Here is a 24530-nt window from a genome sequence, read left to right on the forward strand (position 1 = left end):
GTGATGAGGGGATGAGTGGCTAGCTAGAGTCTTTATAGATAGGATATTACAGACTACAGATGGATAAGCCAGCTACTCGAATTTATGTGGACAATAATGCTTCCTTTCCTTTTGTGATAAGGGAATGAGTGTGGGCAGCCTGTGGATGGATAACTACTCGAATTTGTGGATGGATAGGATAGTACAGGGTGCCCACAAATATTTAGGAACGGAGGGAGTAGTAAGCAACATACAGATATATGATCCTGTAACTGAATCAAGGGCCACATAAATGTTCTCTGAAATTCAGACATGTCAAAGTCTTGACCAGGACCAAACATACATTCTGTCCAACAACATAGTACATTACATTGTGAACTCTGCAACGGCAGAAGGCCCACCGAATTGACATGCATGAGAATAAACTCATGTGTTATTAGAAGCAAAAGTACCGAGAGGAGGAACTTGTTGGAAGCATTTCATTATCTTCAGGAGACAGATTCCATAGCTCTAGCAGCCTGTCTCTGCTACACCCCGCAGCAACACCTGAGGATCCAATCCAATCCACCGTTAGAAACTGGTAACACAATGTATATTACATGTTCCTAATAGTCCAAAATAAAGCAACTAGTCCAACAACCATCAAATTTCTAACATCTCCAGTAATCTTCAGAAATTGAACCAAACAAACCATTAGAACGAACATGAAAAAAACTGAAGGTTCAGTGTGCAACAAGTGGTCCACAGTTTCTGTAGCACTACAAAACATAGATATATTTAAAGAAGCTAAACGAAGCTAAACTTTACAGCTCATGCATCACTGAAAGAAATTGGACCGATCTGAATATTCAGTGTGCACTTAACTACATGCCACGAATATTCAGCTTCGGTATCACTTATCCCTTGAATAGGTTTATTTACCTCAAGAATATTACTCCTACTTCCTAACTTCACCTCGGTTCTACTAGCTACGTCACTATGAGAGCATCAGAATTTTTTTAGACAGTTGGCTTGTGTAAATTACCTGCGTGCCATCTTCCGCACGTTGCTCCTCTTAAACTGCCACTCCTCCCATCTCGTTTTTAAAACTTGCCATATTACTGCTCAGGCCATTTTCACTAACAAGATCATTTGGCTCATTTTTTTTTGGAAAAGGGGATCTCCCCGGCCTCTGCATCAGAGTGATGCATACGGCCATCTTATTAACGAAATAAAAGGTTCCAACAAGGTTCCAAAGTCTCCGACTGAAAATTATTAAAAAGACAGCTCACACAGAGCTAAAGAGGCTAGAAACACAGACTAGCCAAGATAAGACGCCACAACCGGCTGGCTAAAGATAGATAGGTAAACTAATTGCCTATCCTATTACATGACCGCCATCCAAACCGGTTGAAGATATCCCGAGCTACCATCTCCCAGCGGATAGATCCAGTAACCAAATGCTCCCTGGCCTCCGTCGGAGTGAGTAGTGACCATGAACGGATCACGGCCGTGGCTCGGAAAATAACCTGCAAAAAGTGAATACGTGATGTTCTGTTAAAAACCAAATCATTTCTGCAAGTCCAGATAGTCCACAACAAAGCGCAAACTCCAACACGAATATGTCTCGCTAAGTCAGGCTCAATCCCAGTGAGCCATGTCCCAAATAACATAGTCACAGAATTCGGTGGAGTAATATTAAAAGCAATGTGAACCGTCCGCCAAAGGACTGGCAAACGGGCAATCAAGAAAGAGATGTTTGATCGTCTCGTCCCGATCACAGAAGCTACACCTCGTAGGTCCTGTCCAATTACGCTTAATCAAGTTATCCTTGGTTAAAATAACCTGACAAACCACATAAACACTTTTATTTTCAAAGGAACTTTGACAGCCCAAACATGCTTGGAGGTAGGAATGGAGCTCGAATTAATTACATCAATATACATTGATTTAACCGTGATTACTCCAGACCTAGTCAGTTTCCAGCGTAATTCATCGAGTTGTTGAGAAAGATGTACATCCATTAGTCTCCGAACTAGAAGGAGCCAATCTTCCCAACGATTGCCCACTAACGACCGTCTGAACTGAATATTAAGGGGGATGGATTGAAACACCGTAGCAACCAACACCTCACGTCGTTGAACAATGCGATATAAAGACGGATATTGAATGGCCAAGGGTGTCTCGCCGAGCCAAGTATCCTCCCAGAAGCGTGTACTAGCGCCGTTGCCAATAACAACCTTTGTCCTATTAAACAGAGATTGTTTGACTTTCATCAGTCCTTTCCAGAAAGGCGAGTCAGTTGGCTTGACTGTAACCTGGGACAAGGATTTTGTCTGTAGGTACTTGCTGCGAAGGATTTGGGCCCACATGGCATCAGTCTCAAAAGAAAGCTTCCACAGCCACTTGCTAAGAAGGCATCTGTTCTTAACTTCAAGATTTTCAATACCAAGACCCCCTTGGTCTTTCGGTCTACAGATGATATCCCATTTTGCAAGTCTGTATTTTCTTTTTAGATCATCACCCTGCCAAAAGAAACGCGATCGATAAAAGTCCAGTCTTTTCCTAACACCAACTAGGACTTGAAAGAACGATAAGAGAAACATAGGCATACTCGTGAGCACCGAATTAATCAGAATTAATCGGCCTCCGTATGACATGAGCTTGCCCTTCCAGCAACTCAGTTTCTTCTCAAACCGGTCTTCGATGCACTTCCATTCTCTATTAGTCAGCTTTCGATGGTGGATTGGAAAACCTAGGTAAGAGAAAGGTAAATCCCCCAAGTCGCACCCAAACAATTGCCTATAAGCCTCCTGTTCGTCTTTGGCTCTACCAAAGCAGAACAACTCGCTCTTATGAAAGTTAATCTTTAACCCGGTCAATTGTTCGAAAACGCATAACACCAGCTTCATATTTCTCGCCTTGGCCAGGTCATGCTCCATAAAGATGATTGTATCATCAGCGTACTGAAGGATGGATACACCTCCATCAACCAGATGAGGTACCAGGCCACCCACTTGACCATTCTCCTTAGCCCTTCCTATCAAGATGGCTAACATATCAACCACAATGTTAAACAGGATAGGGGACATCGGATCTCCTTGTCTTAGGCCTTTATGTGTCTGGAAGTAATGACCAATATCGTCATTCACTTTAATTCCCACACTCCCTTGTTGCGTAAATGATTCAACCTGGCGGCGCCAGGCTTCATCAAAACCTTTCATACGCAATGCATGTTGGAGAAATGGCCATTTGACCTTATCGTACGCTTTCTCGAAATCCACCTTAAAAATTTACACCATCTAATTTCTTGGAATGGATTTCATGGAGCGTTTCATGAAGGACGACCACCCCTTCAAGGATGTTTCTGTCCGGCATGAAGGCAGTTTGGGAGTGCTGCACCACAGAATGCGCAATCTATGTGAGCCTATTAGTCCCGACCTTGGTGAAGATTTTAAAACTAACATTGAGAAGGCATATCGGCCTGAACTGCTCAATTCTCACAGCATCCGTCTTCTTAGGAAGCAGTGTGATAGTTCCAAAATTCAAGTGAAATAATTGAAGCTGTCCAGAGAACAGATCATGGAACATAGGTAGCAAATCCCCCTTAATAATATGCCAGCACTTCTTGTAGAACTCCACCGGAAATCCATCCGGTCCGGGAGCCTTATTATTTTTCAACTGTGCTATAGCATCAAACACCTCCTTCTCCGAGAACGGGGCAACCAGAATATCATTTTCAGCAGCCGAAAGTTGAGGCACATCCTCAGTTCTGGACTCATCGAGGGATACATAATTATCCTCCGGAGGTCCAAATAACTGCCTATAATACTCGATTATATATGTTTTTAGGTTATCCTGTCCTAAAATAGTGCCCTCATCTTGTTCAAGTTGGAATATTCTCTTCTTTCTGTGCTTACCATTAGCAATCAGATGAAAGAATTGAGTATTCGCGTCCCCATGGACCACTTTGCGGACCTTAACCCGCAAAGCCCACTTCAATTCTTCTTCGCGGAGAAGTTCTTTCAACCTCTTCTCTGCCTCAGTTTTAACCTGGAGCTCGGCAGGCATCAAAATCGTGGATTCGGCCTTAATGTCCAGAGTCTGTATAAGAGAGAGGAGCCTGTCCTTCTCAATCTTATACACCCCACTAAGGTGCTTAGCCCAACCCTGTAAGAAGCTTCTCAAACTCCTAATCTTATTTTGCCAACGCTCAACCGCAGTCCTACCTCCTACACCCTTCGCCCATTCCCTAGCGATCAGGTCTAAGAACCCTTCGCGTTCGAACCAGGCCATCTCAAAAGAAAAGGTGTTTTTGTTTCCCACGTGGTTCGGCTCCCCTGAGTCAACGAACAAGGGTGTGTGATCGGAAAACCCCCGCGAAAGAGCTTGAACCGTCACAAGCGGGAACTTCTGTTCCCACTCCACACTCGCAAGAACTCGATCAAGCTTTTCGTAAGTCGGGTTAGGCAAAGAGTTAGCCCAGGTAAACTTTCTACCAGAAAGCTCTATCTCCCTCAGATCCAATCTTTCAATAATAGTATTGAACATGAACGACCACCTGCCGTCAAAGTTATCATTATTCTTCTCCTCTCTCCTCCTAATGATGTTGAAATCACCCCCAACTAAGATTGGAAGCTGCTCGGACCCACAAATCCAAACAAGATCCGCCAAAAATTCCGGTTTAAGCTCGGGCTCTGCGGCACCATAAACCGCCACCAACGCCCAGTTGAAACCATCAACCTTAGACCTGACTCGAAACTTAACCGCGAAGTCGCCCATCACTACACTACGGACTTCAAGCGAATCGCATCTCACACCCAGCAAGACACCACCCGATCTTCCTCGCGGAGGGAGGCAATGCCAATCAAAATCAACACCACCCGCAAGAGAGGAAAGGAACTGTGGCGCAAAGTTGTCTCTACCAGTTTCCGATAGAGCAATAAAATCTAAACGATGCTCCAGAGATGCCTCAGCAAGAAACCTTCTTTTAGCCAAGTCTTTCAGACCTCTGCTATTCCAAAAGATTCCTTTCATCACTCATCATGAAATTTTTTAGTAGTCCGAATCCTAGCACTCCTACGAACTGCAGAATCGGCATAAATTTTCCGTTTCCACTTACGCTTTGGTTTACTAGGTCCTGACTCCCGATCCTCATAACCGGGCTCAGCGGAATAAACAACTGCATTATCTATGGGCATATCATCGTCCTCAGACTCATGATTGGATGGTGCTAGATCCACACACATATTATCGAGCACTCTAACCCCTAATGCATCAATCTCATTGTCATTCATGGGTTTAACCGCTGCAAGATTACGAATAGTCTCTAAGGCACGCTCCGCCTCCAAATCTAACAAATCATTCACCGAATTGGAAATCTCACTATCTGTAGCCCCGAGTGAAACTCCTAATTGGTTTGCATTATTTATAATTTCCTCTTTAGAAAAATGCAATAAAGAATTAGATATGTTGACGGACATACCAGTAGAGATCTCAGCATCATGAAGCTTGGCCGCCCTCATAGCGCACCTCTGCTGCATGTCATCAACCTCCGGAAGCTCCTGAATGCGAGCACTCATCCGCCTCCCGTCGAGGCCGGGTCCGGGATCCCGCCAAAAGCAACTACCTCCTCCCTAGTAACTCCTCGCGCTGAAACCCGCGAAGGGTCAACCAAGGTTACCGGAGGAGGCGGCTGCGGGCTCCCAGACCCCTCGGACAAGTGCCCCAAGCCGAGACCCATAGCAACGGGTACGCTAGGAGGGAGGATGGCGGGGGCCGCCTGCCCGAGCCCTCCTCCCGCCCCACCCTTCGGCGAAGAATGGGTCGTCATCGTCGCAGGAGACGCGGTCCTCCTGACCGCCGAAAAGGGAGGAGGAGCCAGGGCCACCTGCCCCAAACCCCCCACCCCCAGCGTCTCAGCAAGCGCAGGTGCCGTCTCCACGACCGGAGGAGACTCGGTCCTCCTGACCGCCGACGAGGAAGGAGGAGTCAGGGGCACCTGCCCCAAACCCCCCTCCCCCGACGTCTCAGAAGGCACGGGCGCCGCCATGACCGAAGGAGAAGCGGTCCTCCTGACCGCCGGCGAGGAAGGAGGAGTCATGGCCGCCTGCCCCAAACCCCCCTCCCCCAACGCCACAGAAGGCGCGGCCGCCGCCGCCATGCCCGAAGGAGAGAGAGCCCAGGCCGCCTGCCTCGGGTCTCCTCTCCCAGCACCCGCCGATCCCGCCATGACCAGCGATGCCGACGTCGGGATAGTGAAGAGGGAAGTCGAAGCCATTTGCCCCGACCCCCCTCCCCCACGCCCCACCTCAGCCGCAGCCGTTATCTCCGGAACCTCGACCTCAGGTGGAGCAACCACCGACTCCCCGTCCCCGGAGCCAACCAAAGTCCTCACCGACGATGTCCGGGCCAAGCATCCAGCCAGTGCCCCACCGGCATCCTCGAACTCCAACAAAGGTAGTGACTGCTCAAACGCATCATCAGAATCTACCCGGTCACTCCAAGGTCTGGGAGGTGCAGAGGTTGGCTCAAAGGACCCAAACCGCAACGAAGTCATAGGCACCGATGATGAGGGTGCCGGCTCAACCCCAGTCCCATCCCCGGACTGAGCCACAGGACGAGAGCCGTTAGTCCCCTCACGAGTCGACTCGTCAGTCGGTGCCCCCTCAGCTCCCGCACTGTCGTCCCCCTCGTGCATATCAACATCATTCCCAATCATTGCCTCAGCAAACAGGGCGGCGTCCTCAAACTCGATCTCAAGAGGAAACACCTCTCCCCTATAAGTCCAGTTGACCACATCAGGCACGAACTCAATATCCAAAACGCTCACTAAGATGCGGGCCACTCCATGTGCACGAGTAAAGGCCATATCCACTTTCTCCGTCTTGCCAACCATAATGCCCATACTGGCCACAACTCGAACATCCTGCAGAGGCTTAGATGGAGCCCCCGAAAACCTCAACCAGACCTGCGTAAGCGGCTTTCCTTTAGGCTCCACTTGCTGCCACTCGTGGAACTCCAGAATGCACCTAGTGCCAGGAACTCTGCATAAACCAAAACTCAACAGTCTCTGCAGATCATCCACAGAAGGAAACTCCACCTTAAAAACATTGGCCTCGAGAGTAACGAGCTCCCAATGGAAGTCCCCCGGTGCCAGTTCCTGAAGCCTCTGCACAATTTGAGCCTCCGAAACCTCACCCTGAGTAGCTTTGACAACCCCGGTGGTTAAGCTCAAAGTCTCCTCCGGAATCTCTCTCGCGGCCGGGGACTCAAAGAACATTAGCTCAGCACAATAAACTCCATACATTGTCAAAGACGGAGCCTGGTCACGCAACAACGGGCAATCCCCCGAGGCATGTGCCGGCTTACCACAGGACTCACACAGCTCTGCCACGCATTCAGCAATGAAGTGGCCCTTCTCACCACAACGGTAGCAAAGCATCCTTTCCTTCTTACGCGCCCACTTGGACGCCCTCTCAGCATCAGACCTGTCGGTAACCTCAGTCACACTCCCAGTCGCAGGAACCGCAACATTGGCTAAAACCGCTACCACCTCCATCGCCTGGGGAGGGAGCTCCGTGGAAGCGCGATCGGTCTCCACTACTGACGCCGCTTGGTCAACAACTGCCGAAGGCGGAGGCGGTCTGCGATGATACCTCCCGCGGCCACCGCCCCGACCACCACGATGTCCACGGTGACCCCCTCTCTGGCGGTGATCCGGACCGGAGGCACCCTCAAAAAATCCTCCTGGAGGGCCGAGAAACGGTCTCTCAGCAGACCCGTCACTCTGCCAGGCATAACCACGCCCCCTCCCGTGGAGGAGGAACCACGGTGCTGTCCATCGCCATACACATCTAACCCATCGTCCCCCCATTGGCCTCGGGGCGGAGCACGGGACTCTTTAGAACTTGAATTCTGCCTCGTCTGAGATGGTCCCGACCGGTTTTGAGCCGGCCGCGCGACGAAGTGAGGCGGAGGCGCGGCATGAGACTGACCGCCCACAGGTGACGGCACATGAAAGTTATTTGCATCTTCTGTCTCATGATCATCATGTTGACCATCACCGTCAAGTTGTTCTGGCAATAAATGATGTCACATGTGTGCGTGAAGAGGGAGTATACATAAGTCAACACTAATACCCAAACCAAAGTACTACTCCCTCCGTCCCACAATGCAAGAAGTTTTTGCAAGCTAACATAAGCTTGCAAACGTCTTACATTGTGGGGCGGAGGCCATTTTCACTAACAAGAATAAGATCACTGACAACAACAAATAAGTAGTTACCAGGATATTCTTGTTGTGCACTTGCAAATGCGTTGTGATTCAGCGATAACGTCGTATCATCGGTGGTACCTGGAGCTACAGGGAGTTCCGCTGCAGTCTCACTTTCCATCTCGGAAGTAGCAACTTGTACTACACAATAATAAGCAATAAGAAATTTATGTGCCTTCATGAAGAGAGAAATAACTCAACACACACCAACAATTAACCAAATACTTCATAGTAATTAAGGAAAAATAAGATGCACATGATACACTTGCTCACCAGACTCTCCATTGGAAATAGCCTGGGGCGTTATTGTAGCAACCTCTTGGGTCATCGTATCAGTAATTGTTGCTGCAGGGCTAATTTCCGGAGCCGACTCACTTCCCATCTCAAAGGTAGCAACTGGTACTGCACAATAAATATGCCAGCGTGGAGAAAGAGTTTATATATAACTCAAATGCACCCCAAAATTAATCAAAGTACTCACTCCGTTCCAAAATAGATGACTCAACTTTGTACTAAACAAAGTTGAGTCATCTATTTTGGAACGGAGGGAGTAGTAATTAAGGAAAATAAGATGCACAACAACACTTGCTCACCAGACTCGTCACTAGAAACAACACTGGGAGGCATTGTCACTGATAACATCATACCAGTAGGTGGTGCCGCATGACTCTCAGAATTCTGTGCAGGTTCCCTTTCCACACCAACTTCTTGGGTCATCGTGTCAGTAGCTGTTGCCGCATGGCTAATTTCCATAGCTGACTCACTTCCAATCTCCGAAGTAGCAATTTCTACTGCAGAAAAGAAGACAAAAAAGATGTAATGTTCCGGCGTGAAGGGTAAGTATATGCACATATCTCAACACACCTGAAGAACTAACCAAAATAGCACTTAAGCAAATAAGATGCACATGCAACAACACTTGCTTACCAGACTCTTCAGTAGAAATGTCACCAGGTGGTGTTGATACCGTTATATCAGTAGGTGGTGCCGCAGGGCTTTCAAAATTCTCCGCAGGTTCGCTTCCAATAGCAACCTCTTGAGCCAAAGTATTAGTAGTCGTTGGTGCAGTGCTAGTTCCTGCAGCAAGCTCACTTCCCTTCAGTTTAAACAAGACCTTGGGACGTCCTGGATGGTTCTTTGCTGCTCCTTTCCAGTCCTGTTTTACTCGGTCACTCAGTTCATCATGGAGAGCAACCTCCTTAAGAAGTGGCAGGGAATGGATTGTCGTGCTGCTAAAGCCGTTTAGATCCTTACATAGCAGCTGGAGCGAGTCAAGGTGTTGCACAGCACCCTCTTCGATTTCCAGCCCAGTCATGACTTCCACCATGATGCATAAGCTTTGCAGGATTCTGAATGCACCTTGTCTGATGATGAGCTTGTCCATTTGAGTTGCAATCAGCTTCAGGTGCTCCAAGCCACGCACTTTGCTCAGGGCATCAAGAATGTGGCCGCCCAAGTTATGACCAGGGAATGACAGGCACAGTTTAGTGACAAGATATAGATTGGTAACAAACCAAGGTAGTTGGCTGCATATGTTGTTTCCTTGCAGCTTGAGTGATCTGAGATAGTGGAGTTTGTCCTTCTCTATGGTGAAAGACAACAAGTCTTGAGGCCATCTGGCGTTGAAGTTCAGTGAGAGCGAATGAGCTTTGTTCAGATTGGTGCTTCTCTCAATGAACCTCTTGATGGCTGTTGAGAGACAATTTACGTTGACGCTTACATCGGAGGTGGACTCACACCATATTTTCAACTTTGTCAGGTGCTCCATATGATCGATGAGTTGTGGCATTTTTTGGTCCTCGCCCACAACAAATCCTGCCATGGTCTCCATTTTGCTCTTGTTTCTCAACCAAGTCTGCAGCTTAAGCATTCTCCGGTGTCCTACACCTTCTTGGAGCTTGAACTTCCCAAAAAGATGAACTAAACATGGCAGCTTCATGACTTCTGTGGGCAGAATCTCTATATTAGTTCTTCTTACATCCAGTGTCTCCAACAATTTGAGCTTCTTGATCTCCTTTGGAAGCATTGTGACTGTAATAGCACCCCCTAGGCTTAGGTACCTGATCAACAACAAGTTGTTGCATATATCCTTGAGATGTCTATCCCCCATCTTATCTTTGCATTCTTCAAGATCCAAAACTCGCATCAGTTTATACTTGGAGAAGTCCAACATAGAACTGTGCGCCTTACCAAAGATTGTCAGAGACCGGACAAGACGTAGATCCTTTGGGTTCATTTTGGCCTTTGCAGCAGTTTTATGTTGCAGAGAAAGCCAACGAATATTACTCCTGGGTTGGGGATCCTTATCACATAACAAGGTGACAAAGTTCTCACACGTGGACTTGTGCAGGATGAACTCGAGCATCATGCCATGAGTTTGACATTTCTTCACCTCTACGCTGTTGTTGTTGCTACTGCTGGCATCGATAGGCTGAATGATACTCCGGTCAACCAACTTATCAAAAATGTCAACAGCGACACAGAGAGCACTGCGTCTATGGTCTTGATTGATGAACCCTTCAGCTAACCATCTCCGTATCAGGATTCCTCTCCGGATTGGATGGCCAGTTGGGTAAATACCCAGATATAGCAAGAAGGTCTTGACATCTTGGCTACCAAGGCTACCATAGCTGCGGATGAGCACACGATTCATACTTGCTAAGGTATCTTCTGTCTCCAAATGTCCACCGAGGTTTTCACACAGATTTGCCCACTTTCTTGGGTCACCTCTACTTTGCAAGAATTGAGCAGTCGTAACAAGAGCTAGTGGTAGGCCATCACATTTCATTAGTGCTTCTGAAGTACCGAGCTGCGTATGATCATTAGGTTGTGGTGAATCTTCTTCCAGGGAAGCTTCTTGGAAGAACAATTGTCTTGAATGTTCCTCGGCAAGAGTTCTCATCACGTATGCATGACCATGATCAGAGCTGCATGCATTTGCCACAGACTGAATGGTTGTCGTCACCACAACTCTGCTGCTCACCCCTTCAACTACAGGGAAGGCCTCTTTGACGTCATGCCACAATACCTTGCGCATGTCATCGATTACAATAAAGAACCTATAAACGACAAAAGCGTATTAGTATACAATACAGTCGCTCTTCACACAAACGAAGTCTCAGTAGCACATAATATAGCAAGGAAATTGATCGCTTCTCACACTCGCATAAGGCTCTCAAATCTTTAGGATCTTCGGATGGTTGCCCTCCACAAGAATCTAGTAATAGAGAAACATAGCTTTATATTCATCTCAGTGCTCGCACCTTGCCTTAATTTTTGTTGGATTAATTCCTATGGGAGGACTTCTTTTTCTAGTAGCACAAGGCTTGCGTGTCTAGGATTAGTATTGCAGTGTCTGTGTTCAACATCCTTGATTTGGAATCGGTCAGATCATGTATTAATTTTAAGCTTTGTACCCGTGCATGAAGATGTTCTTCTACTCCCTCTATTTTTATTTATTCTGCATATTGGCTTTGTTTTAAGTCAAACTTAATTTGTATACTTTGACCATGTTCATAGGAAAATCTATTAACATCTACAATACCAATTCTACCATTAGATGATTCATCATTGATTTTACATCATGTATACTTGTTATTTAAAATGTTCATATTATTTTCGATGAACTTGGTCAAACCCCATACAATTTGAATTAGGACAAAAGTAATATACAGAGGTACTACTAATTTGCCTACTTCCTGCTTGTGGATGTTCTTTTCCCTTATGAGAGGAATGCACGGAATTGGAGGGAAATAATAAGAAGAAAGTGGTAGGTTTTAGTACTCTTAACCATGCATATGACTTAGTTGTACTGTCACATTTACATGAGCCAAAACATTTCATCTGGCATAGTCTGCATGTGAAGCTAAGATAAAGTTAATTGTGCTAAAATAAAAGATGCATTTTATTAGAAAATACCAATCCTATTTATATACCTCTTGTTCCCAAGGCACTGTTTGAGGCTTCTGCGGAGCTTGCTGAGACCTCCACCACTAATGATGGCGCCAAGTTTCCGGAGTATCTCCTTGAGAACATCCTCTGCGCCTTTGTCAGCAGCATGAACCCAAGCCCATGCTTCGTATTGGGTTTTCTCAATTGTATCATTGTAGGCTTGCCTGGCAAGGCGAGTCTTCCCTATACCACCGAATCCGACAACAGATATCACCTTAAGCTTGTGCTCCTCCTTGGGTTGTTGGCCTTCCCTTATGAGCTCCATAAGCTCATCCAGGGGCTCGTCCATACCCACCATGGCCACAGAGGTGCCCATATCCATCTCCTGCTCATCAGACCCCAGGGTATTAATATTGGATTTGACACCATCATTGTTGGTGGTGTAGCTTGTTCTCATCTTGGATGCATCTTCTGATCTCTTCCTGAGACGGCGGATAGCTGCGGCAAACTTGTTACGGGCTCTCACCGTCTTCACCCAGTGGAACCGCCGATGGATCCAGGACGCACTAGGATGGAGTGTGACGCGGTGTATGAAGTGGTCGATGCAGTCCTCAATGGCATGCGACAAGTCACGCACCATCTGTATCCAGACCTTATGCACCTGGTTGCCACTCCACGGGGGATGATCACCATCTTCCTCAATGACAGCAGAAATAATCACAAACTCCCTTTTGATGTACTCGATGTCATGCTCCAGCTCCCGACGCAGCTTGCGATTTGTTTCTAAGAAATCGAAGAGCTTAGGCGCGATCTTACCGGCCGCAGTGCCGACCGCAACTTCCATCTCCACCACTATGCAGATGAAATAGAAAAGTGTTCGGCGTGCGTGGAGGACATCGAAGGGACTTCTCTTTATGTTGAATTTAAATGCAAGTATGGATACACATCCAGGATCAGATTGCTGAACGTGCTTTGCTGCTGCCGCCCTGTTATTTCATTAAATATCATTCGGGGTGGCATCTATGGAGTAAAAAAACAGTTAGTGGAGAAGAAAACGAGGGTGCTGCCGTGCCGTGCCGTGTTAGGCGGTTCTGGCCATAATAACAATTCACAGTTGGCCTTTTGTGCGGAGCAAGCAATCGGCGAACATCATATGGATACGACGCTTAATAAGTTTCAACAACATTAGGAGGTAACGTCTAAAAGGAGATATGCATGCAGAGCACACATGTTGGTGAAGAAGAAGTAGCTGCAGATCCATGGAGGCCTGCTGCTCCATGGAGAGTTGGAGGAGGATGAGGCGCAGATGGTACACGCTCAATGGGAGATCGCCCAGTCTCCTGAGAAACATTGGCGGGCGATCATTGGCCATGTCGATCTGCCTCCCTACCAGAGGTGACCACTTAACACATGGGAAGATCGATGCATATACTCCCTTCATCTAGGTGTGTAAGTCATCTTACGAAAACCAAATAATCTCAAAACACTTAGGCGCGATGCATTAACTTCTACCTCGTTTCTTGTTTTTTCACATATCAACCAATAAGAGACGAGGGGTGTGCATGCTTTTAATGACTTGAGACTACCAAACACGACATGCAGTGGTTAGTTCATTGCATGCAATGCTATTAATTAGCAAATAAACGTTAAGGTCTCTTGTTTTTCCCTCCTCCTTGATCACGGTGCACAATCTAAGATGACTTACTCACCTAGACGGAGGGAGTACTACTTTTGCTTGCTTAGGGCATCTTTAACCCATCCCGAATAATTTAATTCAGCATACTTTTGCTTGCTTAGGGAATCTCTAACCAATCCTTGATAATTTAGTGGAGAATACGGCCGAGTATTCTTTAGAGGGGCATATTTTGCTCCTCTAAAAAATGTCGTTTCTAACCGATCCTAAATATTTAGTGCACATCAACCCATATTTGGTGCAAATTTGGTTCAAACTAGTACATAAAACTTGATTTGAAATATTTTTTACATAAATATTTTAGATAACTAAATCAAAATTTAGACTAGATTGCACAAAAACTTACTAAAGTTACTTGCTATCTGCCATTGTTTTCGATCCTATCCCAATCCGATTTTGTCAGCCCTCCGATCATACGGTCCTGGTGCACACCGCTGCCGCCGCCATCGCCGTCAGAGTCGCTGGAGGCGAGATCGTTGACCGGTGTCCCCACCGTCGTGTACTGCTTGTACAAGCGGCGCTTCGCCTCGACACGCTCCGGTTAGTAGCGGCGGAGGTCCACCATGTAGTCCTTGTCGACTTGCTCCGCATGGAGGCACTTGCAGTCCTCCTGGTCTTCCCTCCTATGTCGTGCGGTGGCCACCCACGGGTCGACGGGCTCCAACCGCGGCAGCCCGTCAGAACGTTGCAGCGGGCGTCGGCGCCGTACAACCAGACCGACATGATGACATACTCACGCACTGCCTACACGATGGATTGGAAGGACCTGATCACTATCTTATCATTGGTGTGGACGTAGGTTATCTCTACCACCCATGTTCCACACCGGCGATACCACACACAGATGTATTGCCTCTACGGCGGCGACGGTAGTGGGAGGTCGGACGAGCAGTCGGCGCGAGAGGAAGATGCACAACTGCAGCCAAGGGCACGGTACCGCTCGTGGAGGCGCGGATCCACGCTGGAGACGGTGGCGGGCAGCGACGGTGGCAGGATACGTCCATTAACGGTGGTGGGCCGACGCCGGAGTGGTTGTCGGAGAGGGTGGGGGCACGTCGGCCGGGATTCAGCGGCGAGGGCGGTGGGAGGTGAGGCGACTTGGGGTGGGGAATTTTTACTTCACGAGCCGGTGCTGCTCGAGGAGCTGCAAGTTGGACCGCTGCTCCTCCTGGAGCGTCTAAAATGCGAATAGTGGTGGTGCAGGCTCAGCTGGTTGCACCTCCTCCATCACGCCGACCACTTAGTGCGCCTACACCTACTCCATGGTGAAGTCGGCAACCGGCCACAGTACGGGCTCGTCGTCGGATGCCTCCTCCAACGCATATTGTCGTCCTATGAACTCTCCTTTGCAGAGCTTGACGACAGTCCAGCCTCTATGTGTGCCACACGTCAGGCCTGCCACCGGTTTGCAAGGGACACTATCTCATGCTTTTGCATCGATGAGAGCTGCTTCCACATCGTGCCGCTGGTCATCGTCATTCGCCGGTGGGTTTTGCAGACGAAGGAGAAACGACAAGTGGAGGTGGTACGGTTTGTGTTAAAGCGCTTATATAGCAGGGCGCTGGTCATGCCAAGCAACGTGTTCAATGTGGGCACGTGCGGTGGGGCGGTGGGTTTCTCATTAGTCGTGCTTGTTAAATTCCGGGCAGATTGACAGATAGGCAGCCGTCCCGTCGCCCAGTCCAGTCGCATCGCTTTGAGCCATAACGTCCAATCCGGTCGTGTCCCTCTTAAGAGCAAAGCTAATAGAATAGCTTGCTGCCGGCTCTATACTAGTGCCAGGGCAGCCATATAGCTAACGCATATAATAAACGGGCTATATGTTAGCTATTGCCTTTAATGCTTGCATGGAGAGAGATGCAAGGAAATGCATAGTGATTGGTTGGCTACATGCTCTGCCCTGGTTGCCAGCTGCATGCTCGCTCAAATGCATCGGAGCTTGTGTTAACGCCCGGCGATAGATGAAGCGCCAGCTCTATTCTCTCTCCCGCTTTTTCTCTCCTCCAAATAAGATTTTGCTGATGTGAAACACCTTATAGCCAGGTGACTAGGATCTATTATACTTGCTCTAAGCCGGGCATTGAATGCGGCGCGGAGAGCAAGCGAGTGGGCGGCGCGGGCGACACTCTCGGCCGGTGTGCCCCTTCAATGCCCGACATGATGTAGAGCGCCTGTGTCAACTCTGGACTGGCATGAATATGACACCTCTCTCTAAATGGATGATTGGAGTGTTCGTACGGGAGGGGGTGTGAGTGGAACCGCTTGTCAGACGTGTATGTGGCGGAGATCTGGACTCCTGCAAAGCCCCATTGGTTTGTACCTGCCGGAAACGGACACATGGACGAGTTCGGGAACAAATATGGGTCTGTGATGGATGGCAAAGTGCATCCGGACAATTTGGTTTAGGCATTTGCCGGCGATTCGAGAGTCCTTGATGGAGATGCCCTTACGCCTCTACGTACTCCTTGTAGTAGTATTTCTCACCTCATGCCGATGCATCCCATTCTTGCCTTACTTCTCCCTCGCTCAAAAGTCAGGTCTACCTCATCGGTAATACGGTCAGTTCGGCAACAATTTCCATGAAAAAGAGCAAGCTCAAGGTTTGAAAGCTGTGGCATCCCAGACCAGAGAACTCGTCGCCATATGTTCTAGCCAACCCTCTGCGAACTGAGAAGGAGAGGCTCCCTCCGCGTCGTCTCCCGTGAGGCGGCCCGGAGGCTAACCCCAACCTTCGTCGCCGCTCCCTCCTCCCACCTCCTCCTCCCTCGCCGCCGCCCAGGGGCGCGGCCGGGCGAAGCCCTGTTGTTGCCGGCGGCGGCGGGGCCCCTTTGTCTCCCCGCTCGGGCGGTGCTGGCGCGGGCCGGCGCCCCGGGCCGGGTCATGGCGCTGCAGCCGGGCTCCATGGCGGCACGGCGGGCTGGGGCGGCTCCCTAACGTCCCTGCCCAGCCCCCCTGCGGGCGGCTTAGGCGGGTGGCGCGCGTGTGCCCGAGACGGCGGCGACTCATGCGCGGCCAGATCTAGCTCATGGCGGCGGGTGGCGCGCGTGTGCCCGAGACGGCAGCGACTCATGCGCGGCCATATCTGGCTCATGGCGGCGCGGGCTGCGGGCGGCGCGGGCTGCCGGTGGCCACCTCTGCCGTGGCCGCGGCGGGTGGTGGTGGCACCGTGGCAGTTGGTGGTGGTGGTGTGGGCTGGAGGTTGGAGACGGCGGCCGCGGCGGCTCTTCCGGATCTGGCCTCTCGGCGGCGCGGGCCGCGACGGCTAGGGCTGCGGGCGGCGGCCCTGACCGAGGCCCCCTCGGCTGGTCGGGGTGGCGGCGCAGTGGCGGTGGCTGTGGGGGTGCGTGCCCGGCGGCTGTTGTGGTGGTGGCAGGTTGATTGCGGCGGCGGCCAGATTTTCCTGGCATCGGCCCGTGTGTAGGCTGCCTGTTCGGCCTTCGACCCCTCTCTTCGGCGTCCGTTCGCTTCTCTCTCTGGAGGGCTGGCCTTCTCCCGGTGGTGGTCCATCATCCGTCTCGCACCCGGTGCCGTAGGACCGAGCTGGTCTCGCACCCGGCAGCAGGACCAGCCCGTCTCGCGCCCGGCGGCAGGACTGCGCTCGTCTCGCGCCCGGCAGCAGGACCGGCCCGTCTCGCGCCCGGCGGCAAGACTGCGTTCGTCTCGCGCCCGGTGTAGTAGGACGGCTCGATGGAGGCTTGTTGTGGCCGGCCTACTGGGTCTCGGCGTTGGGACCGGCCAGGGGTGTGAAAGGCGGATCCTTTCCGCCCGTCTCTGCGGTGGGGGTAGCGGTGGGGCTCGGGGGACTTGGTGTCAAGGTCTTGGAATCCAGGGCGGCGTCCCTGGTGGTGGTGGCGCGGTGCTCATGGGCAGAGCTCGTGCCTCGGTGATGCTCGGCTGCCACGGCCGTGTGGGCGGCATGGTAGCCGGGGTGTGGCGTTCGGTGGCGGTGAATGTTGGCCGGGGTGAAAACCTACTCTATCTTCGGACGGACTGGCGACGGCGAAGATCGCTCCCGTCTTGAAGGCGTCGTCGCGGCTATCACTGCCCGTCGTGGTGCTCCAGGGGAAACTCTGATCCTCGGATCGGGCGGTGGCGACGCTCCGGTGCCGTATCCTTCCTGAAGGCACCGCCTTGGAGCCCACGGTTCGTCATATGCGGCATCACTTCTTCGGATGAAGCCCCCGGTGGCTCTTGTAGTGCTAGGGTGTGTGTTACTGCGCTCAGCGCCTATGTATCCTGCCTTGGGCGTGTGTGTGTTGGTGGTGGGTGAGTGCGGTTGCCGGGGCATTGTGGATCTTTGCTTTATATCTAAAGCGGGGCGAAAGCCTTTTTTAGTAAAATATGTTCTAGCCAAGGGATCTATGTCTTCTGAAAACATATTACAACTTGGCATAGAACAGAACCATAATTTGTTGCAATACTCAGGGTACATGGTTCAATATTCTTGCAAGGCAAGGAAACGCTACTCGTGCGGCAACAATATATTCATATTTATTGAACATATCGCGCCTTGATCTCTACTAGTAGTGGGATGATATAACACAGCGGAATAGGGTGACGATGATGGAACTCCAATCTGAAGGAAAACTGTTGGGACACATCCTAGTTCGCGTACTCGGGATCTTTGGGATACCCATACACAACATCATCTATATCTGGCATGATAAGCCAAGTGAGTACTTTGAATATACTCGTAAGCTCACATCAACCAAAAGCAAGAAATCAAGCGAGAACATTACAATTTAACTTAATCATATTTAGGTGATAGTTGAAACTAATAAGTATTCAACAGCTGAAAGGTATGTATCTTTCTGTTTAAGGTCTCATAGACCAACTTCCGGCATGATCCTCTGTCACCGGTCTTGCTCGCATGATCACCTCGTGGTCATTTCACTTTATCTGACAGGGGATTAGTTAAATAATTATATGTATGTTCCTTCATTCATGGTATTGATCAAAATAGTAAGACTTAGTACGAACTGGGAATACTGACGACGCAACTGTTTGAATAGATTTTAACACTTTGCAATGTTTGTACGCTTTCCAACATTATAGAAAAGCCCCTATCAGGGTCTAGAACACTCCTCCCTTTGATCGAACCTTTAAAGTTCAAAATCTGCTCCACTTCCCCCTCCATTTCCTCTTGAACGCTGATCATCATCACGAAGTTAGTATCTTCGGCATCCGAATCTGATGAATCGAAGAACTCTTTTTAAATGAATTCATCAAGCTCCTTGTCTTGATACACCTCATCCAACGAACCCGACAAATCCATCATTTTGCATACAAAAGAAGCCAAAAAAGACTGCTCAGACATTTTTTTCGAACAAATAGCAAGCAAGGTGTCTGACGGGAGGAGCAAGACATATCGCAACCGGGAGGAGTTTTGTGACGGTGGTGGCAACACTATGTGGTTGGGGCACCGGAGCTCCGGTGGCGGTAGAACTAGGTAGACAGACAAAGGAGAAGAGAGGAGGGGGAAATTGCAGGTCCGGCTAAGTCAGGGGCGATTTGATGAAATTTGTGATGGGTCCCTTCTGTCTGGTCTGGCTTGGCGGACATGCTAGGGCGCGTCCGTGCCTCTTCATATCCCTCCCCCCAAATATGGGCTGGATATGAGAGGCGTCGGTTAGGGATGTATATGGCCGGTTTGAGGGGGTTGTCTGGGTCACAATTTCTTGACCAATTAGTGACCGAGTTGTCCACCCGGACGTATATTTGGAATATAACAGAACGCCCCATATCTGGCCCAAACACCCAGGTGACCTGCCCGATCACTGCCTGGACATGATTTTGCCATCGAACTGGACCAGGCAAACATAATTAATCCAAACGTCTGGGCTGACTGGCAACCTCCAAACCCATTCGATATGTGGCGGATATGGGACGCCCAGACGCGTCTGCGACGATGGATCTGGCCCACTGTGGCCCATCCCAACCCACATATATTCATCCCTATCGACATCCCAGACCAAACGCTAGCCACTCCACTCCCAAGATCTTGTCCGCCGATCTCCGCCCTTCTTTGGCTTGGTGGGCTGCGAATCTGACTCCAACATCTCCCGATCCGTCGACTAGGATCTTATTCCATGCAGGTACAAGGAGGAGTTGGTCGTCCAACTTGCTCTCCGCCTGTCTTGGGAGGAATTCCTAGCTCCACAGACAAAGTCACTTTGACGCGAATCCATTGTGTCCACGCAAATGGCGTCCAGATCTGGCGGCGCTGGTGGCTCAAGGTGTGGCCGGAGTATGGCCTTGCTGGCCGCGAGGACCATCGATTGGCTAGCGCGATCCCTGTGTGGTGCCTCGTCCCCATCGTATTGGGCTTGGAGTCAGAGGTCAACGCCGGCATGCGTCACGGCCTAACCGCTACGGATGAGCGGGGTGCCTGGCGTGCAAGGTAAAAGGCATGGGAGCCCTCGAGGGAAAGCCACGAGGCGCATCCGCACGCTGCCTTGCACAAGAGTGAGACAACCCTCCATGATTGCATCCTCGAGAAGCAGCAAAGGAGGACGACGCGCACTCTCATAAGGGAGTAAAGTCGGGCAATCCGTGCCATGGCTGAATTACCCCTGAAGCAGTGATGAAGGAGGAGGGTAATAGATCGGACAACTCCGATATTGAGAAGATCCGACTCGGTTCATTTTGCGTCTTCGACCGCTACTTCCACAACAAAGACGGCAAGGGCAAGGGCGGCCATGGATGAACTTCCTCTGTTGTCGTATCATTCGTAGTTAGTAAAACATGTCAAATTTTGGTAGTCCGATGACATGTGTGTGTTCAACTACGTGTGTAAGTTTAACGTTGCATCTCAAGTATGAACTTGAGGATTTTGTTTGATGGATACATTTATGCACATACTTTTTAGGGTAAGAGCATCTACAACGGACCACTACCCAGACATGCGAGAGGGGGAAAAGCCAACTACCCCCCCCCCCCCCCCCCCCCCCCCAAATTATCCTCATATGACCGAGTTGTCCACAAATTCCCATATCCACATCATATATGGGGAGGATACGAGGATGTTGTAGGATCAAAAGTAGGTCCAGAGGGATGGGGGGGTGTTATTAGACTACTTGAGAAATAAAAACCTAGCCTTTTCCTAATTTTAGTTATAGGCAAGTTTTAGCAAGAATCACAAGTCCAACAACAATCTACACATGCAAGTCTAGAGTAGTAGGCAGCAGAAAGTAAAGACTTTGCATATGAACGTAAAGGAGGGGATCAGAGATAACAAACGCAATGAAGAAACAATGATTTTTGGCGTGGTTCCGATAGGTGGTGCTATCGTACATCCATGTTGATGGAGACTTCAACCCACGGAGGCTAACGCCGTCTGTGCGAGTCCACGAAAGGCTCTACCCACGAAAGGTCCATGAAGAAGCAAACTTGTCTATTCCACCATGCCTTACGCCCATGAAGGACTAGTCTCACTCCAGGTAGATCTTCATGAATTAGGCGATCTCCTTGCCCTTATAGACTCCTTGGTTCAACTCCACAAGGTTTGGAGGCTCCCAAGTGATACCTAACTAATCTAGGAGACACCACTCTCCAGAAGCCAATAAATGTTGTTGTTGATCACGAACTCATTGTTCTTGTGCTTAAAAATAGAGTCTCCTCAACACTCAATCACTCTCTCACAGAATTTGGCATGGTGGTGGGAGAAGAGTTGGAGTGGAAAGCAATTTGAGGGGGCTAGAAATCAAGGATCAAATGGTTGGAGTGGAATGCCTTGATCTCAACACAAACGTAGGTGCTTCTCTCTCATAAAATGGATATGGGAAGTGCAGTTTAGTCCTGGTTACTCTCACTAAGAGTAGGTGCTGTGAGTGTGGTATATATAGCCATCACCAAATATCTATGCATTACAAACTTTATGCATGACTGGGTGACGCTGAAAGTAAATCTCGATAGGGACCGACCTGTGCAAAGGATTCAAATGTTAGACGTTTCGGTGAGACTGGATGAATCCACTTGGTGGGACCAATATGTGATGACCTAAGAAGATTCCTCATCTCAGTAATTCCGATCGGTTCAACTCGATAAATCCGAAGTGAAAACGATGGGTTACAGAAATTTGGTCATTGCACTTCGGTGGTACCAGATGTCATCTCGGTAGAACCGAGTTTTTAGACTTTGGCTTATGGCTCTGTCCAGTGTATCTCGGTGGGTTCGGCCAGGTGAGTTTCGGTGGGACCGAGATTTGATTTCAGGTTTTGGACGGATTGGAATGTGGGAAAGTGGTTTATGGTTTTGGAGCAATATCTTCAAGCACTTGAGCAAATGACTCATGATCAAAACCTCATCTCATTTTAATAGTATTGTCTTTCCTATGTACTCAATGTGATCTTTGGTCACTTAATAAATAAATGTAGAGTCTTAAACCATTTGCCAATGCATGTCCTTAGCATTTTGAGGGGTCCACAATCACATGTCCTTGTCATGTATACATTGAACTTTCCTGAAATAGTTTAATGATGTATATGTTGTTATTAGTTATCAAAACCACCCGAGAATTAGTTGCACTTTCAGATGTCCGGTCAGCCATCCACGTAGAATGTGGCTCACACGTACCATCTTTTTTTAATTCTTTTTTCTCTGCCTCTCTCTCCATTCCATGAACCATGATGTGGAAACTTTAGTCCATGATCAATTATGCACTGGTTGATTCAACCTTTTGATCTCTTTAATTTGCGTACCTTGATATCTCCATAATCACTGTGAAATCACCGGAATAATCGACGAAGTCGCTCCATAAATGATGCGGAACCTCCGGAGTTTTCAACGTAGCCGTTACCCATAATAGAGATTTTTCTCTTCTCTCTTCCTTCTTCTTTTCGTGTTGTCTCGATGATAAAAGAACGGGTCTATAATGTGTAGCACGCACAAGCCATCATGTATATGTGCAAATTCACATGCTCCCGGTGCAGCACTTCCTTTATGCAGCCTCTAGCATCCAAACGACACAAGTTTATCCGTAATGGATGTGTATATTATGCACAGCCTCCAACCATATATATTGACTTGTTTTCCGTGCATTGCACAGCATAGAGCGCTAGCCATTTATGCCTGAACCGGTGCTCTTAGACTAGCCACAATGGATAGTAACATAGACTAGTAACATAGGCATGTTACTAGTCTATGTTACTACCTTTATAGTGGGGTAACATATGTGATGGACATCGAACGGACGGGTTCCTTGTCCGTCTCGAGAACGCATGGCAGCCGTCCGCCTATCTCCACCGTCCAAAATAACTGTGCACATGTGGCGTGCCCTGGCTGTCATCCTCCAGCTGCCCGGTCGTCGTCCTTCTTAACGTGGAAGCCGTGGACCGACCAATCCACACCTTCCACTTCCAAGCCTGCCTGCCTCCTATAGCCCCAACATGAGCTAGCAAACCCTAGCCGCCGCTGTCGCACCACACTGGCCCACCTCCCCGCCGGTGCCATGGGCTGGCATTGGATCATCAAGGGGAATCACGACCATGAGGCCGGCTCCTCCTCTGGTCGACGCCGCTCCAGCAGTTCCGCCCCGCCTGCACCACCTTCTCCTCCTGCACCACTTGCTCCGCCAGCGTTCGAAATCGCGCCACCGGCGATCGGGCACTGGGATAGGCCGTACATCCTCGTCGACGTGTGCCGACGCTACTAGGAGACGGGGACGCCACTGTCGTGGGGAGATGTCCACCTGCCGAACCACTGGCATCTGTCCGCCAACTGCGAGCCCGTCCCAGCAGTGCCCGTGAGCGGCCGCGCCCGCCGCAACAAGATCAACCGATGCCGCGCCTGCCACGTTGAGATCAACCGACGCTGCACCCGCCTTCCACCGGATCTGCTCGGCGGCCCCAGGTATGCCGCTGTGAGATACGTGGCTCCGCAACGAGCACGACCTGCGGCGGCAATCTTTTTTTTGCCGATCGTCCTCCGAGCCCATGCCGTCCCGCGTCCTCCTCGTGCCGACAGCCCTCCCCAAACGCAGGGCCATAGGCGTGTGCGTGGCATCACGCTGACGCCTTCTCCGTCCCTGTCCCCGCCACCACTTCCGCCCATGTTCGAGCAGGAGGAGGACCGCCACATGGGGCGGGTCATGGAAGACTCCATGGCCATCCATTACGAGCGGCAATGGGATGTCCTAGAGACCGCGCTAGCCCTCACTGTGGTCGGCGACGTGGCCATCCTGGAGCTAGACCTCGACTTCAGGGAGGGGGTGCAGGAAGAGGTGGTGGAGGGGCCCCAAGACGCCGCGTGGAACTCTCGTCTGGTGGGCCAGCGGTGGAGCTGGTCGTGCACGGCGCTGGAGATGGCCGGCTCGGTGGGTGTCGGCCCATGATCAGACACGCCTCCGCGGTCATCAGAGCAGGAGCACGAGCCACAAGAGGTGGTGGTGCAGCCGCCGCTGGCGCCTCCGGTCTAGTGAGGTCCCCCAGCCCACCTTTGGCAGCCACCTCCCTACGTCGACCTCACCAGCGACGACGACGAGTAGGACAGCGGCTCCTGAAGACGACGGCGGCCACTGGCGACCGGCCTTTATCAAGTTTTCTATGTCTTTTATTAAGTTTTAGTTTAATTAAGACCCGTGTTGAACTTGGGTAGTATGGATGTGTGGACGTTCATGTTTATATTTATGTTTTCATATTCTTTGCAAGTTTATTTTGTTTTTTGAGCAAAAAATCAAGGTGCATAAATCTGGACGGTTTGGGACGAGGCGTGCTCG

The 24530-nt window shown here is 49.8% G+C and overlaps 1 protein-coding gene across 1 annotated transcript; it reads right to left on the reverse strand.

Annotated features, from left to right (window-relative positions):
• Positions 1-8173: 8173 nt before the first annotated feature.
• Positions 8174-12967, reverse strand: LOC109748139 (disease resistance protein RGA4-like). The gene is made up of 5 exons (XM_073502849.1): positions 12168-12967; positions 9160-11291; positions 8826-9023; positions 8506-8634; positions 8174-8373 (listed from the first exon to the last, which is right to left on the reverse strand). Exons 1-5 carry the CDS (start codon positions 12965-12967, stop codon positions 8174-8176), a joined length of 3459 nt encoding a protein of 1152 aa, XP_073358950.1.
• Positions 12968-24530: the final 11563 nt, after the last annotated feature.

The sequence above is a fragment of the Aegilops tauschii genome, chromosome 7 (genome assembly GCF_002575655.3).
Source record: "Aegilops tauschii subsp. strangulata cultivar AL8/78 chromosome 7, Aet v6.0, whole genome shotgun sequence".
Classification (NCBI taxonomy): Eukaryota; Viridiplantae; Streptophyta; class Magnoliopsida; order Poales; family Poaceae; genus Aegilops; species Aegilops tauschii.

Excerpts from the sequence above, each read along its gene's own strand:
- LOC109748139 (XM_073502849.1), bottom strand. The coding sequence starts at position 12,967 with ATGGAAGTTGCGGTCGGCACTGCGGCCGGTAAGATCGCGCCTAAGCTC. Across the intron at positions 8,635-8,825 it reads TGTTTCTAGTGACGAGTCTG|TACCAGTTGCTACCTTTGAG; the intron begins GTGAGCAAGTGT and ends TTTATTGTGCAG. Across the intron at positions 8,374-8,505 it reads TATTTCCAATGGAGAGTCTG|TACAAGTTGCTACTTCCGAG; the intron begins GTGAGCAAGTGT and ends ATTATTGTGTAG.